Below are 18,870 nucleotides of genomic sequence, written 5' to 3'. Positions count from 1 at the left end.
GACAATCTAGCGTGACCCACCGGTGGGTCACCCCGGCGTGAACGTGTTAAATTACGAAGCAAATAAGAAAGAAAAATGTAAATGGAAGTAATAAGGTAATTTTAGTGCAATCGTATCGGCTCAAATAATTTATTATGCAGGAAAACTTTTTTTTACCATTTTTACCAATTAGTTGAAAACAGTAGGTCAAACATCGGTTTCCAATATTAGTTTATTCTACTCAGAAGAATAGTTAGTGGTGAATAGTAAAGCTATCAGTTAACTAAAGGCTGTACTTTTCGATTGCTATAAAGAAGTATTCTGCTATTTTAGGAGATGAAAAAATTGAGTGATTCCTTTCTCTAGCATCATAACACTATAACTTCTTTTTCTCTTCTTACTTTTAATTATGTTCTTATCCTTCTTTAACTTGTTCTGGTCATAAATTACAATGCTTTTTTTAACGAGATCTGTACATTAAATGTCATATTTCTTCAAAATAATTTGTTCATGAAATGACAGTTCTCTTCAGCGTGATTTTGTCATAAAATGTCAGTCATTCCATCTTTAATAACTTAATATAGTCATAAGGTAAAACCAGTTAAGGACACTATCTTTTAAGTTTATCAATTTAAGCTGATCTTTTACATTAAACATCAAGCTGGTAAGAAAAAAACAATTATTACATTGCCTTTCTCTAAGCTGACCAATTGTTGCAGATAAAATCCATTCTTTATAAGCTTGATTATCCATCCATTGGGGATTAAAATAGCACTTCCCAAGCATAACTAGTCTAAACTACATAACAAAAATACGAAGTCGTGCCTTTGCGAATACGCTTTACAATAAAGTTTTGAAATGACGCAAACGTAAGGACAAGTGCGGTTGGTAAAACGGCAAATTTATTGAAAACTACAAGGTACATATTGTTACGAAATTCGAGAGTATTCCAGTTTCGATAAGAAAAAAAAGATCTAAGCATATGCGACAGAAGATGAAGTGGAGTCTCGCCCCGAACGCATTGATTGTCTGCTGTGCTCCGCGCGCTTGGCAGACACCAACACGCTAGGCCCGGTTTGAAACGGTGGCGTTAAAAACCACGTGAGAGAGCTCGGGAACAAAACAGAAAGATCCGTGGGTGTTTTATAAAAAGGGCCGCCGGCAGTATTGGACAAATTCAAGGACCTATCAAGTTTTTCAAGGACCTAAATTTAGCAACAACAAAATTCAAGGACTCTCAAGGACCGTGGGAACCCTGTACATTGTTTTACCAAACAATTGTATTTTCATAGCAAAAAAAATTTACATATTGTAAATGGTATGTATTTAAGTTCGAACCCTTCAAAAAAATAGAGAGAACCTACTTGTAACGCAGTATCTTTCACATATAGAGCTGCTTCATTTAAGGGTGGCATATGGAAAGCTGAAAGTTGACTCTGATTATCATCAGATTTAGTTGGTTTCCCTTCTACACATTCAATCACTTCTATTTCTTCATCATCGTCATACTGTACTGCTTTCTCATTAGTTGTTTCTTCTATTAATTTTGATGTAAGTTCATCTACATTAGCTATGGAACACAGTTCAACACCTGCAATTAAAAACAAGCATAATTAATACATGGCATCATCAGGGTTGCCACAGAAAAAAAATGAACAAAATAGTTCCTTTTTGTAGCCTAAAGCATGAAAATAGTTGCCCAAATGAAAACAAAAATAGGACTAAAATTTTATTAAATGACTTAATTGTCATATACCATGATCCATTTAGTCAAGTTGGTATATGATAATTTTTATATAAACGTTAAAGTTCTAGCACTAAATATTTATATAAAAAAATAGTATATTTGCAGAAAATTAAATACTTTTAATTACTAAAATTCATTCAAAAAATACTTTTTCATTAAAAAAAAAACACACTTATTCAAAGAAATTTTCCTTTTTATCAATAATTAATTTAGTAAATATAGATAGATAAATAGTGAAAAGTGATTACTCAAATTCATGCATTGTAATATCGTATTAAAAATTTTATGTTTTAAAATGGTGCAGAATTTCGTTGCAAAAACTGTTGAAAAGGTGATCGAAAAAATAAATAGACTTACGATAGAATCTGTGCAAATTGAAAGCATTAAAAAGTGATTACTCAAATTTGCAATCTAAAATTTTTCATTTTTTAATGTTTTAATTATTTAAATTTTATTATTTTTATTTTACATTTTTAAAGAAAAGAAATTCACGGCTGCAGGTTTTCAACCAAATTTATGCTAAAAAACATTGCTAGGAGTACAGAAAAGTCTCCTAATAGTCTCCTTTTCCTGAAAATAGTTGCTTTTTCAGGCAAAAAAAGTTGCCATAGTGGCCTCATGCTGAAAATAGTCGCATTTTAGTCGCCTGTGGCAACCATGCATTATGTACAGGCTTATTATTTTAGTTGTATAATACTATTCATGCTTAATTTAAACAAACAATAAATAAATTATAAAAAAAAGAAAACCTATAAAGATTGCTAACATTAAATGACAATTTAGAGCTTATAAATAAGTATAAAAAAAATAATTTAAAACAAAAATATTTTTTAGTTTGAAAATATACACATTATTTATGACGCTTAGCACATTTTATTTTGTAACAATCAATATACATGAAGGGATGCACAACCTGTGGTCTGCTCACTGCTGATTCATGGCCCACGGAAGCTTCAGAACAAAATTATTACTATTATTTTTTTTTTTTTAAAAAAAACTGGAAAATTTAAAATTGCACATTTGAGAGCATTGCATACACACTTTTCAAAATATTCTGCGCATCAATGATTTTATGAAAAGTCTTATCACATATAACATTAATATAATACATAAATTTTTTAAATATTTAAGAAAAATGCACAACATACCTGACCACTTTGGTTCTGGAAGCATTGACATTTTCTCTAAAAAAATTAGTCAGATATTTACACAATATTTTAATAGCAAAACATTAATTTCAGAGACAAAACAGAGCTCAAAGAAAATAATGTCATAAAAACAATCTAACATAAATAGAAAACTAGTGACAAGATCCAACCAATCATGTATTGAAATTTCTTTGCTACACTAATATCCCATATTAACATTGGAAAAACTGGTTTTCTGATGCAGGAAAGCTGGGAGCTGAAAGTTCAAAAAAAGCCATGCCAACAACACATAGATTACTGGAAAAATCAAAATTGTATAGCAGCTTAAAAATTATGAGTAGTTTTTCATTAATCAAACCTATACGTTATAGAATCTATGATCAATATTTTATAAATCCCATGAGCTAAAATGTGATCAATGTTTACAAAAATTTTATCTTATAGATTCTGTGACCATGTTTCCTAAATCCTCTCTCTTTTCATCCATACTTTTGGGATTATGTTTCCATAAAACCTATCATCCAGAATCTGAGATCATGTTTCCTAAACCCTATATTTAATATCTGAGATTAACAATAGAATTTTCCCCCTCATTTTTTTAAAATTGATTTCAATATAAGCTGATTAAGTTAGTGAATTTTGCCTCTGATTTGGCAAATTTGTGATAGCAGATTAATTTTTTTTTCTTGTTAAATAATGCAATGCATATGAATGATATTTATTTTATATATATAAGTATCTTTCAATACTAAGAGATAATACTTATAAAAACAATTAAAAACTTGTTCATAATCTTGGGCATTTTTTTGTAAGGGTTTCAATTACATTTTCATTTTCCTACTTGAGAACCCATTAACCTAATATTTAATTATTAGGTTTTAAAATTTCTAAATGTACACACATATTTAAAAAATTAAACATGGTCAAGTACAATATTTCTTGAATAATTTTAATACCAATAAAATTAACATTATTGTGATTCATTAATATTGTTGAACTAAAATAATTAAAGCAGAGATAAACTAACCTGTAGACATAGGAACAAAACCATTCTTCCTACACCAAAGCATTATGTCTCGACGTGACCAAAACCTTTCTGGCGTCAAATAGGAAATACTATTTTTAGCTGCAAGTTTTAATATAGCTGTTCTTACCACTCCAGCTCTTCTCCACTGCAAATATTAGTTTATAAGCAAAAATATTAAAATACATACTCAAAATATGTAACAAAAATAAAATTACAGAATACAATTGAATTATAAAATTGTATACTTTTCAGTAGATAAAATACAAAAATGATAAAGAAGGTAAAACTAAAAGCTTTGCAAGAATTGATCATCCTACATATACTACACAACTACAAATACATTTTTTTTTAAAACACAAAACTTTTAAAGAACTATGGAGCAGATAGGTTGCAATTATATATGAAATATCACATGGTTAATGTCTCATTTTTTGGTGTGGATTTTAGTTTTGAAGCCTCATTAAACCAAATCTCATTGATTATTGTTTTGCATCATTTCTTGTTTGAGTGACTAAAATTAAGTTAGTTCTAAAAGTCACATTTATGGGCCTTGTTAAAAGTGAAAAATTTTAAAAGTAAACAAACCCACAACCACAAAAGTGTTAAAGGGGGTATTAAACAAGTGCAAGTTTCTCTCTACACAGTCCAGACATATTAACTCTGATTGTAAATTTAACCATTATGTATATTAATAACTAGACAAAATCTTCTTTAGAACTCTTCAAATATTGAAAGTTAAATTTATCATATCTTATTGAACTTTATTTATATAATGCATACAATAGCCTTCAATCACAAAAATTAAAACAAAATAAACTTTATGATAAAACATTGATTTCAAAAGCAAAAGTTAATATGTTATTTATTTATGTGTTCTACATTTGCATACACATTCATCAGGGTTGTCACTCAAATCTGGAAAAAAAATTCACTGTGTTTTCCCTGTACATATTATGCACAATATATTAAGAGAAAACAACAATTACTGTGCTCTTGTGTCAGTTATATAGGGCAAACTATATTTATTAGTTTTAATTGCTGGAAAAACAGCTGAACATACTTAAATAATGCTACAGTAAATGAAATAGTTTAGTATAGCTGAAATATCATGGTTAAATATCCCATAGATCAGTGGTGCGCAAACTAGGGGTGGCGACCCCTGTGGGGGTCGCCAAATTTTTATGAAATGCATTATCCCTGCATGCTGCATACTATACAGTGTACATATAAAGAGTGAAGCGCCGTCACTCACTGTTTAATTGCAATTTCATGCTGTCCACTCTTTCTTTGACCGTAATGCGTAATGTATTCTCTATCTGGCTATCCGTGGAAAAACAATATCCCGTTTTATGCAAGAATGCCATCAGAGTGTTAATACAATTTGTATCAACGTATTTCTGTGAAACTGGATTTAGCAAACTAGTTTCAATAAAAACTAAATACCGCTCGTGTTTAAACCCTGAAGATGATACGCGAATTGCAATTAGCAACGTACATCCAAACATCGATGAGATAATTAGAAACTTGCAGCCACATACATCTCATTAAAGGGCAATTACTGATTTTTGTTATACAAAAAGTATTTTCTTAAAATTATAAATAAAATTAATATGAGTCAAATATGATGATATTTTTATTCGATGCAACGAAAGAAATGCACGAAAAATACATCGTATTTGTGAACATTTATCTCTAGGGGTCGCCAAAAATTTTCTCTCTACGAAAGGGGTCGCAGTCGAAAAAAGTTTGCGCACCACTGCCATAGATTACACTTTGAGTGGTCACTATTTTTTAAAAGATAAAAATAAAGTACAAAATTCCCTGTATTTTCCCAGTTTCTAAACAAAAAATCAAAATTCCCTGCATTTTCCGTTATTTTAGGTGATTTTTAAATTCCCTGTATTTTCCAGGTTTTCCCTGTTCTCCCTGTGGAGTGCCAACCCTGTTCATTTAATATGCAAGTAATTAAAGAAATTAATATCACAAAAACATATTTAACTTTTTTTTACTTTCCAGTCATGAATACTTGACGCTACAACAAATAAGAGCAATAAATAATTATGACTTTCACAAAACAGCTGATGAATAAGAAAATTAGAGACATCAAATACAGACATACATTAGAGACAGATAGACATTAGAGACAAAATAAATTTGAATCATACAAACCTCTGATGCTCGCTGCTTTCCAATATTCCACCTCAAATATTCATCTAAAGATGTGGCACAAAATGGATACAAAGTTCTATCTAAATTTTAAAAGAATATGCATAAGAAAAAGGAATAAAAGATAATTTTTATCTTTAAATTTATAAGTGGGTCTTTTACCAATTTTAAACTTATTTATTTATTTGTCAAATGCCAGTTACATTAGCCGTTAGGCCATTAAACTACCAATTTTAAATTCCACTAAACAAAATTAATTGTACAGTTTTGTATGCTATTCATAAGAAAATATACATACAAAAAAAATAGGAAAAAAAACTTTTTTTTTAAGTGCATAAGTGGATGCCTTTAGCAATTTTAAACTCAGTCAAACAAAATTAATTACACTACTTTATAGACTATGCATAGAAAATGTATATACTAATGATATGAGTAAAAAAAAATTTATATAAAAAAATAAAAGATATAATAGATTTTTTTTTCTTGCATATAATAAATGGATCTTTTCCCAATTTCAAATTCCATCAAACAAAATTAATTGCACTACTTTACATTCTTTATTTTTATTTAATTTTCTTTCAATTTTGATTCAAAGGGAGGAAAATTTTTCTTTGAGAAAAGAAAACTTTTGCATTTGCTGAATTATAAATATTTTTCTTTACACCTGAGTTCATCTAGATAAATTCATTATAATAAGTTATATTTCATTCTATACTGTTAATTATATTATTTTCACGTAAAATCTTTAACTTTAAATTAACAAGTAAATAATTAGGTGGAAAATTTAGCATCATTTAAAATGGAGAATAAAAAGTTTGAAATAAAGTCTAACACATAATTTATTTAAATATTTTAAATTTAAATATTACATAATGGATCTATGATATTCTACTAATATTTTTAAAGTTTAATATTTATTTCCTGTGTAGAAGATAAAAGATTGATAATAAAAAATTAGATCCAAAGATCTATGCAAGGAGAAAAACCATTAAAAATAAAAAAATTTCACTTTCCTATTACCAGCAAAAATAAGTAAACATCAACCAGTAGTTAAACACATTTTCTACTACTTAGGTTGTACTTAAACAGTTATTTATTATAAAATTTAAGAAAAAAACAGACAAAAAACAGGAATATTGCAGGTCTATTTTTAAAAAAATTTCCTGAAAGATTTCACAGCAACTGGTCTTAAAAGTTTCTTATTTTTCATCCTATTTTTTTTATTTTTAATATTACAATATATTAAATGGATTTCCGCCAAAACAAAAGCCTTTATTATACCTTTCTTCTTTAACTTCACAAATATATATTGTCGAGTCTCAGTAGCTCAGGGGTAGAATTCGCTTCTATAAAGCCGAAGATCCTCGGTTCGATCCGGGAAGCGGACACTCATTTTTCTATTTAGTTTATGAGCATTCCAGAAGCTTCTGGAATGTTCAGTCTACGTCATTTCCTCTTTCGTTGTTCCTAGGAAGCTTCTAGAACATTCTGAGATAGTATAAAAGCAATCCCGTGATTGAAAAGAAGGGTTCTTCTGGGCGCAGACTAGTTCCCGGTGCTTGTAAATTCCTGATGTTAATAAATTATCAAAACCTCATGTTGTAATCTTCACTAAATATAAAAACTTTAACGTGACAATATAGATATATGATGCTCAGAAAATATTATATACCCCTAAAGAGTAAAGAATTATAAAATACATACCAACATCTTCTTTTACTAAAGGAAAAATTTTTGTAACCCTCCTAAGCAATTCTTCAAATGACTTGTAATAATCTAAACTGTAGAATAAACAAAATTATACACGAAATACTGAAAATAGCAAAATAGCATAAATCACAGCAGTCTCAGAAACACTTAAAAAAAGAGGTACATTTATAAATCGGATACATAAAAAGTTAGAAAGTATCATGGAATAATTAAATTGTGCAAATTGAATACTTAAAATTACGACATCTCTTAGATAAAAGAGAGAAAAAATTTAATACATTTCAAAAAACAAATAATAGTAATTTCTAATGAAAATTCTGACAAAAACATCAGTTTATTTAAAATGTGGTGTTAGTTAAAAAATACTGGGTCTCAAACTTCATATAAACTTTAACTTAGCTTCTTTTTTTGAAAATGCAATAAATATTATTTAAAATTGAGTTTTAAATTCTTTAAAGTCCTTTTAAGACACTTATTTTTATCCTAATATGTTTGCTTTTATTCATTCAGGTGACATAAAGTAATTCTTGACGCCCACATTTCAGGTATAAATAATAAGATAATAATTTTATTTAAGAAAAAAAAAAAGAAATTTTTATAAAACTTGATGAATCGGATGATCTTAGAAAATTTTAATGGAGTATAATTACATTTACTCAATTGTAATTTGCAATTTTTAGTTTATAAAATAAAGCATTTTTTAAACTAATTAATATACTTGCTATTTTAAAGAGAGATTTTTAATAATATCAATTTTTATCAAAATTCTCCTTTCTCTTAGTGATTAATATTTTGTAGGACGGCCTATTTATCTTATCTAAAAATAGTATAAGCTCTTGATTAGTTATTTAGTATCCAATGTAAACATTAAAGTTAATTACAGTGAAGTATGTTCAAATACTACCCTCTTCCTATAGGTCCGTCGGGTAGTTATTGATTCTTTTGATAGATCCTAGTCATTGTCATTTCTTATAATAATTACAATTAGAATAAAAAATACATAATACATTTATAATGCATAATGAAAAAATACATAATTTTAGTTGTTTCAAATGACAGTTCATATTAACTGTAAAAAGAACTATAAAATTTACTTAAATGGCAATCATTATTTTTTCACATTGTAGACAAACAAAAAAGAAACCTGATATACATCATTTCTGACCTTGTTTGCATCTTGATTCGATGTTTGAAGATTTTTTAATTAATAAATACTTATCCTGTTAGCTCACATATGGCGAAAAACTATAATCTTAAAAAATGTAACTGGATTAAAAAAAAATAATGAAAATGTTTCAAAATATTAAAAATGGAAATTTAAGAGCGAGTTACTTCTACAGTTGTTAAAATTCCTTTCTTAATTTTATACTCCCTCACTAAATGAAGTTGAAAATGCCATTAACAGTAAAACACATGAAATTTCCTCTATTTCTGCACCACAAGAAATTAAGTTGGCTGTCTATACAGTATGGCATGATGCTAAGAATCTTTGACTTACCAAGAATAAAAACAAAGAAACACAAACCATCTTATTTGCATCTTAATTATGTTTTGTTAATTTCATTATTTAATTTTATTTATTAATTACTGTTACATAATAAGTAATTACTCCAAAAGTGATCAAGAACTATCCCAATCCATGGGTAATCACTTAAAATTTTAAATTTCAAGGAAAGGGAGGTTTTACGAGATTCTTCCCCATAGCTAACAATCGTTCCGGATCTTTCTGAAGGTTTCTTTTATATTTCAGGTAAAATTTAAATTTTACCTTTCTATTTCATTTTGGAATTATATATTTAATTTAAGATGATTTTAACCTTAACTGCATATCAATAAATTAAACACATATACAAATGAATGATTATTGTTTGAAAGGGTGTTTAAGCTCTGGCAAATTATAATTTTTCTTTCCATACAATTGATTTTTCAAATTCTCATGTCACTACCAGTAAGGAAAATAATTTTTGGCAAGAGTAAAAGTTGGCAGGTACTTTATTGTTTTGATTTGTTAGTTGTGTTGTATTTTTAACAAGAGTGCTTATCTTTAACTTTTTACAAAAGGGCCTGTTTTTGTAAATCTATGAAAATTACATGTGAATCTAACATTAATTTTAAATGAGATTCTTTTTAGGTAAGGTTCTGTTTTTGTAAATATGTGAAAATAAGGTCCTAATTCTGTAAAAAAAATTAAACATTCTAAATAATAAATTACTTGAAAAGGTTTATCATTTGATTAAGTAATAAGTTCATTAAACACTATACACAAAACTTTCTTTTCTTTATAGGTAAATTGATGATTTGAGTAATGAGATTGGACACTGTTTTTAAAAGGAAGAATTTTGTTAAGAGCCTCATTTTGAAATATAAAGTGAAAGAATCTAGCTATTATTTACATTTAAACAAAAATGGCAGCCCTTTAAAAAAGAAGCGTCTCATTAACATTCATAAATACAATATCACTAATACACATATTGAAATAAAGTATGTAATCACATTTCTCGACTCAAGGCAAAAACTTACTTTATGTTGGCCACCTCTTGTTCCCAACATTTAAAATGTTTACGTCTTTCTCCGATGTTTTCTTGAATTGGACTAAGACTTCTCGCTTCAGAACTATTATTCGTTAAACTTTTTTCATTAGGAATAGGCATTGGTTTATTAATTTCTTTAGAATTCACTTTTTTATCAGACATTGGAATCATAATAACTTGTTTTTGAGAACTGTCTTTATTGGGAACAACCTTCAGTATATAAGAAGGAACTATAACTTTAGAATTTTTGACATTCAGTTCAGGTTTCAGGTTGTTATTTAATAAATTATTAGTTTTATTCGGACTCAGCTTGTCTGTTTTAATGCAAACTAAAGATGACTGAGGGACTAGAAGAACTCTACCACCAGAATCGGTACACTTAACAAATGCAGTACTAATTCCGTTGGGTACAGATTCTTTCTTCACGGGTGTTTTATTTACAGGGAGATTATTTGCTAGTAATGTGTTGTTTTTAGAATCAGCTTCACTTGAAAATATGTTGTTGGACATCAAGTTGGTTTCAATTCCTTCTTGAAGGACATTATTGGATTCGGTGGAAGTGAAAAGTTTCTTGTTGACAGTGGAATCGTTTGCATTGCTTTCTGAATCGATGTCAATTTCCATTTTAACAGGCAGGGTGTGAAGAGAATCACTTTCTGAACAGGAAGTGGAAGATAAAGTTGAATTCGATGCATCAGATATGGGAAAATTGAATGATGTTCTAGGAGTAGCTGGAGGTGGAAAAGAGTTTCCAGTTTTGTATAATTGTAGATCAACAATCTAAAAAGAATAACTTTGTTAATATATAACTTGATATTTGTTATGGATGCAATTAAAAAAAAATCAGAAAAAATAGCGTTAACACTTTATTGTTATTGTAAAACATAAAGCAAAATGTATACGTAAAGTGAAATGAATATATAAAGTAATAGAAAGATTGCCAGTAGTATCATTGAATCTCTCATTCTTGTGGAACAATTTAGCAGGGTTGGCTTTTTGCCGGCAGAAACTGGTTTTTGCCATGCCAGTGGCAGAAACTGGTTATAACCGGTAAAAACTGGCAGAAACTTGAAAAACGTCTATATTAGTTCAAGTAATTGCTTATTGACATTTTGTTTAAGTAAACTGAAAAATGTAACTCTATGTAACTGTAATTCATTGTTTGTAAATATATATTATTTTGATTACATTAAATATAAAGAGTGCAGTGCAGTATATCAAATATTTATATAAAATAAAGCAATATAATAAATATAAATACTAGATTTCAGTTTATTATATTAAACTCTGAAATTCAGTAATTATTATCATTTAACTCTTAATGTAACTGAATAGAGCTACTTTCATATAGTTTTTTTTTTCCTTTGCAAGACATAATTTGCATGGCAACAATCCAATTATTATAACAGTTTTAATCTCTGCTGTACGTAAGGGGTAATATAATTGGTTAGATTTACTGATTCATAAATGTAAACAGCAATTTCACCGGTTACTTCGTTTAACATTTAAATGTTTTTCTATGAATTATCCATTGTATGTCAATCTCAGTGCTTAACTCTTATGTCATTTTCTAAATTTCTGCCACAAATGTGGCAGAAAAGGGTTTCTGCCATGCCAGTTTTAACCGGTTTCTAAAAGTGGTTTTAACCACCTCGGCAGAAACTTGGCAACCTTGCAATTTACTCACTATTGAGACAATTTTGTGTCGTTTGGAACAATAATTTTACATTATTATATTCATTTATTTTCATGCAGCATAAATAATACATCAACGCTACAAGTGAAAGCAAAAATTTAAATTTCTTACTTTATATGTTTTTGGACAACAATGTAAAACACTTTTTGTTTTGAACATTAAATTTTAAAAAATAAATCTTTTTGAAACAATTTAAAGAGCAAGTAGAAATATTTAGGGAAGGTTTAGACTATTTTTGATGAAATTTTATGTAGTGCCTATTTTGAAGAAATCATACCACCAGTATTTACATTTATTCAACATGAACTAATTTACCATAAATAACCTAATCCATTTGGTTCTAATTTTCAGAAACTTTCCTTGGATATTAAATAAAGCAATATCTATAAAAGCAAGAAAGCTCAATATTAGAAAAAAACTTTTACCTAGTAAACAATTTATATTCATAAATTATTCATAAAATATTCATAAACTATTTAAAATTGCTTGTGTAAATTCATTAAAATATTTCTTAACCTGAATTTCAATTTTAAATATTCTAATTAATATGAAATTGAATTGTTTAAAAAATTACTGTAACACTAGTTTACAAAGTATTCTTTCATTTTTTATTGGCAGAATATACATCATAATTTTGGCTTCACCAACAAATCTAATAGTCTTTATACAGGTTCATTAACAGAAAATCTTTTAGGCGAAAAAAGAAAGGAAAACTCACTGTTTCGGCACCAAGAGTTTGAAGGCCAGTAAAAGTCTTGTCCAACTAAATCAAAATATATGAATTTAAATTAAAAATATAAATATGTAAAACATTACAAATATAGTTAATAATTTTTACATGCTATTATTATACAGACAATGAAATCATTGTTAATTTGCTCAAACTCTATAGCTATAGATGATACTAACAAATAACATTGATTTTATGCCAGTCTCATTGCAAAATGTTTCACTCTTTTAACTCAGAACTCAATCTTTTCTAAATGAAGGAACAGTCAAAAACTAATCATTCAATTAAAGATATAATAAAAAAAAGTCGTATAATCTCTCTTGCAATTCTATACAATAGATAAGAAAAGTTAGTGCAACATGTTGAGTTAATGTGTGAGAAGTCAATAAAAACCTTTGGAGGAAGAAAAAAAGCGTGTTCCCTTTCTTCAGTGTCGATTGCCTTGTTAACATCAATTGGATCAGTTTGTAATTTAGGGTCAGAATAGAGATCAGCAGTTACCATTTTTTTTTTTTTTTTTTTTTTTTTTTTTTTTTTTTTTTTTTTTTNTTTTTTTTTTTTTTTTGCTATTGAACCATAAATGATTCATTTTCTTTTGGCAAAACACCTAAGTTGTAATTTAAGTTCATTAACTATTGAAAATAGTTTAAATGCTCGTATTTTAAAAAGATTTAACGGACAGATTGAAATTTTTTCAATACTAGTCTTAAAATTAAGATTTATGACCAAGCGTTGAATTTAAATATCTACAGCGACATCTAGTTTCTAATCTAGATGTGAATTTGTTTTTTGTTGTAATTGAAAAGTATAAAATAAGCTGAATTGTGGTTTCAGCTGAAATGAAGAAAAAGCAATGACAATAGTTATCAGCAGAACATATTTTTTCAGTGTCTTTTTTTATTGTAAGTGAAATGTTTGGTGCAGAATCATAATAATATTATTTTTCATATTACATAATTTCATAATAAATTAATTACATAATAAATTCATATTACATAAATTAATCAAGCATTTATTAAGGAAATTTTTTTTTAATTTAGCTATTTTCTTTTTGACTGGCATTTTATTTAAATAATTTCATAAAAATAACCAAAAAATTAAATAAGTATTGGATCATTAATTGGATATAAATGTAATTAAAGGTTCAAAGGTTCCTGACTCTTGGTACCACTGTAACCCTTCCATGGAACGAAACAGTTCCACAGAACACCTTTTGGGAACCATTGACGTAAATATATATTTAACTTACATTATTAAATTTTTCAATAAAAATTACAAAGTTTTATAGACACTTCTATGTTTGTGCCTTTGCAAAAGAATTATGAGAATGATTTTATTAAAAAAAATAACATTCTTTTCATCTTCATTAGCGACCTGCTTGGGTTGGTACCTGCTTTTCCAAGAAGTATTTTCCAGGCTAGTCTACTACCTGCAAATATTCTGCAGCTTTTTGTCCGCAGTACCAGTGGAACTCTTAAGCCATCTAATCATGTCAAATTTGGTCTCCATTTCTTAGAGTGCTTGTTGGCTTAGCCTAAAAGATTTTTTTCATGGCGTGATCTTCATACATACTGAGGACATGGCCCACTCATTTTATTCTTTATAGTTTAATAAATTAAAAAATAACTAGTTCCTTATAAAATTATGCACAGTTCAAAATTAAATAAACATTAAAAACATTGAAATTACCTTTAGATTATGAATGATATCAACAGGTTTGTTTCGAGTATCATGAAAATGAAGTTGCACCCTTACAGGAAATTCTCCCCAGCCTCTTTTAACCAATTGAAAAGGTGGAGAGCTGTAAAAAATAAATATCGTAAATAGCAATAAACTATTAAATGTAAACTTCTAATTTTCCACAAAGAGAAGTCTGTATTCAGAATTCTTTGCAAGATTTCATTTCTTACAGAATATTGAATAAAGATTTCATTAGCTATTGAAAATATTTTAAATACTATTACTTCAAAATTATTTCGTAAGAAGATTGAAATTTTGTTAATACTAGTCTTTAAAATTAAATATTAAGTCAAACAGTTCAATTCACACATCTGGTGCAGCATTTAGACTAGTTGTCCACCTGTAAGTTCTTAATTATATATAGATGTAGGACAATTTTGATTTCTCTCTACTAATAAAATTATTATTTATTTATTTTTACAATCCTATTATCATAGTAATTTCAATTTTATTCTATTTTCATGAAATGAAGATTTTATTTTACCACTGACTGTTGACTGTCAGATTTTCCTTTTTCTAAACACTTATTTATTTATTTTTTGCAAGCTAATATTTTGACAGACCAAAAAATGGGAAAGGTTTTATAAATTTCAAAATGACACAAAGGGAATCTAATTTTTTAACCAATCTGACATTTTACTTTTCAATTTTGAAATCGAACCAAAACAATCTTTCGAAGGAATTTAAAAAATTTATAAATACAGAAAATAAAAATAAAAAATAGTTCAGCTCTCTGTATTTATTAATAGGGATTGTATTTTTATTTGACGCCCGATGGCTGAGTGGTAGCGCTTCACACTCCCGTGCCACAGGTCCTGGGTTCGATCCTCAGGCCGGGCAAGGTTGACTCAGCCTTTCATCCTTTCAGTGGGTCGATAAGTGAGTACCAAGCATGCTTGGGAACTAAACACTGGGGGGTTCCGCGTTCGGCTGACCACCTGACCGGAACACCTGCTCCTGCAACCCAGAGCACAAGGTCAAGAAAACTGAGATGGGCACAGTAGGCCTTGGCCCTCTATGGGCTGTCGCTCCACTGAGTTTACTTTAGTAGTATTGATAACTTTTATTTACGCGCTTTTCTTGACGGCTGGGATTAAACTCAGTGGGACGGCTTTTCTTGAATACTGAGTTTAATTTTTAGTAGTAGTATTTTTATTTATAAGACAGTTAATTTTTGCAATGAAGACATGTAAAAGTTAACAGAAGCTTGTAAACTTCTCCTTTTTTACCAATTCCTGATCATTCATCACTGAATTACAGGCAAAAATACAAGGATGAGGAATTAAAGCAACATATTGTAATTATTATTTTCAAAAAAAACTTTTACAATCAACCAATTAAGTATAAAACTGCTACACCAAAATGCAATAAAACACTGTCTGTGTCTTCGAAAAGTTAAAGATAAGATAATGATATTAAAGATAGATATTTCAAAAACTATAACTAGACACTGGAAGAACATGTGAAATGACATAATAAAACCACTCAATCTTCCAGATTTTAGAGCACATTATGATCAATTTTACAAACTTAATTTATTCAGTAAAATCTTTAGATAAAAATGCTTGGAATAGGAAAAAAAAAGTTTACTTAATATTTGGCAGATGTGTAATATACTACACACTAGGATTTAATGTTTTAAGTTTATTAAAATGCATACTAAACTTTTTAGTATGCAAATTGCATGCAACTCCAAAAATAATTTTTTTATACACTGAAACTAAACATACTTTATTTCAACTATATCATTCGGCCGATAACTAGGATGCAACAAAAATCTGACTTTCTTGACATTTACATCAACATCGTCTGGTTTTTTATCTTTATCACCTCTGACATATACCATCCATTTATGAGTAGATTGATCGCTCTCATTACGCTGCCACACAGGAATGAATCTAAATAAAATAAGAACTTTTATTAAAAACCCTCAGTAAAAAACAATTTAGACCCTAAAAATTATAGATATAGTAAAGATAGCCACAGTTACTTTCAATCAATACAAGCCTTGCTTTACTCAATTAAAATTTGAAGAAAAAAAAAAAGAACAATTTTAAGACGCAATAGAAGATGTTAAAGAGTAAACTTTCTCTCTCTCTCTGTATATATATATATATATATACAGTGAAACCTCCGTTAAGCGGACATTCATGGGACTAAAAAATTTGTCCGTTTATGAGAGTTGTCCGTTTACGGGAAGGGTACCCTAATAACGAAATTTAACACTGTAAATTGTTTTTAGAATATTCTCAAAGATGTAGAAATAATTAAATAATATCTACAAGGATACTGTAAATATCTACAAGAATATTTATTTAAACAATAAGAAAGATAAAAAAGAATATATAAAGAAGTTTGATATAAATACATAATTCTGGATGTAGCTACAGATAAATAAATATAATTTTCCTATTAGCATGGATACTCAAGTTAGACATATGATACCAAATAGGAGCGTACTGTCCTCATTCCGTTTCAATTATTAGGTTCACATCCCCTTACGCCTACTTATCATTTGATAGGGAACATGGTAATACCTTCTTGAAAAATAAACCTCCCATGATTCACAGAAAAAGTAATGCATACCTGTAAGTCATGACTACCTATGGAGATGATTATTCACAATTGATCAGCTATCAAGTGTCTGAATAAATGTTTCATTTATATAAAAAAAACTCTAAGATTATACTTCTGTTCTCTTTTTTTTTTACCCCAGTTGTGTTAAATACAGTCTTCAAATTGATAAGAAAATTAAAGAAATTTTCAATGGGGAAGAAGCATTGAGAGAAGTCATTTCAACTTGACGGGTCTCATAACCTGTGTGGTCCAGATGAAAAGATGCCGATGTCAGAATTATTACAGGAGTGCAGTACCATTTTCTCTGCTTTCTTTACAAAGATAAGACAAGGTGACCGGAGAAAGATTGATTTTTCGGTGGTAAAATAGCTTAACAATATTTTTAGTTATGGATAAGGCAAAAGTTTTATTTACATGCTTTAAAAATGGTGAAAAGTTGTATTTTTTTATCTTGCAATTTATTTAGAAAAAGTAGTGTCCGGTTTGTGGAGATAAAAAACGTTACAGGATCAAAATGACTGTCCGCGTCCAGTTACGGGAGTGTCCGCTTTGCGGAGAATGTACGTAATGGTTTATTCATAGAAGATTCTCGGGGAATTAAAAATATGTCCGTATTGAGAGGCGTCCGTTTTGCAGGAGTGTCCATAACAGGAGGTTTCACTGTATATATACATACATACATACATTTAAAGCAAAATAAATAAATACAAAAAAACATGAAGAAAATTAAGAAAAACAATAAGTTTTATTTATTGCGCATAAGCTGCAAGTAAATAGAACTCATAAAATATGTTCAAAATGAAGATAAAACAAAGGAAAATTACAGACATATGAAAAAAGGGGGGAAAAGAAAAATAATAACAATAAAAAAAAATCTAGAAAAAAATAATAATAATAAAAATTTGGAAAAAAAAGGATAACTTTTTTTTCTCGTTTTTTAAAAAAAAATTTATCCCTTTTTTTTGGATTTTTATTATTATTATTAATATTTTTTTTTTATTCTTATTTTTCTTTTTTCCCCTTTTTTCATGTGTCTGTAATTTTCCTTTGTTTTATTTTCATTTTGAACTTATTTTATGAGTATATATATATATATATATATATATAATACAGCAGTCATAAGCGGACATTCTAGGGACAGAAAAATTGCCCGTTTTTTAGAGTAATCCGTTTATGGGAAAGTTACCCTAATAACAAAGTTTAACACGGCACATCGTTTTTTAAATATTTTTAAAGATACAGAAATAATTAACTAATCTACAAGGATATTTATTTAAACTTTAAAACATATTTTTTATGTATATAAAAATAATATTGGAAAAAGTTTGATATAAATACATAATTCTAGCTATAGGTACAGATAAATGAATATAATTTTTCAATTAACACAGATATTCAAGTTAGTCATATGATACCGAATAAGAGTTTTTGTCTTCAGTCGGTTCTAATTATCAGGTTCACACCTCCTAACACCTACCCATCACTTAATAGGAAACTTGCTTAATACCTCCTTGAAAGCAGGGTTGGCAGGTTTTTGACATGTGACAGTTTTTGACAGTTTAAACCATGGTTTAAACCGTCACGTCAAAAACCTCACTGTCAAAAATGTCGAAAATGTCAAAAACCTATATTCATATGTGAAATTTAATTAATACATAAAATTCATTTATTTTTTATAAAGGATAGTGTTTCTAAATATGTTCTAGAAAAAATAAATTTAAAATTTTGAAGAAACACTTATATTTTGAATAGTAACCAAAATCTTGTACTTTTGAAAGCTCACATCTTTTGTAATATTATGTATTCATTTTCATGTGTT

The 18,870-nt window shown here is 28.2% G+C and overlaps 1 protein-coding gene across 2 annotated transcripts in view; it reads right to left on the bottom strand.

Annotated features, from left to right (window-relative positions):
- Positions 1-18,870, bottom strand: part of LOC107442047 (YEATS domain containing 2 homolog D12) — a 33,754-nt gene that overhangs the window by 6,025 nt on the left and 8,859 nt on the right. For both annotated transcript variants that reach the window (XM_021147006.3, XM_021147007.3), the window contains exons 7-15: positions 16,205-16,372; positions 14,424-14,535; positions 12,723-12,767; positions 10,298-11,088; positions 7,772-7,848; positions 6,071-6,150; positions 3,902-4,046; positions 2,875-2,910; positions 1,344-1,570 (exon numbers count right to left, since the gene is read on the bottom strand). In XM_021147006.3, the coding sequence (XP_021002665.1) occupies positions 1,344-1,570; positions 2,875-2,910; positions 3,902-4,046; positions 6,071-6,150; positions 7,772-7,848; positions 10,298-11,088; positions 12,723-12,767; positions 14,424-14,535; positions 16,205-16,372 (1,681 nt within the window). The remainder of the gene's footprint in view (positions 1-1,343; positions 1,571-2,874; positions 2,911-3,901; positions 4,047-6,070; positions 6,151-7,771; positions 7,849-10,297; positions 11,089-12,722; positions 12,768-14,423; positions 14,536-16,204; positions 16,373-18,870) is intronic.

This window comes from Parasteatoda tepidariorum, chromosome 10 (assembly GCF_043381705.1).
Source record: "Parasteatoda tepidariorum isolate YZ-2023 chromosome 10, CAS_Ptep_4.0, whole genome shotgun sequence".
Taxonomy (NCBI): domain Eukaryota; kingdom Metazoa; phylum Arthropoda; class Arachnida; order Araneae; family Theridiidae; genus Parasteatoda; species Parasteatoda tepidariorum.
Note: the sequence above shows the minus strand (reverse complement) of the source record. Positions and strands in the feature narration are given on the sequence as shown.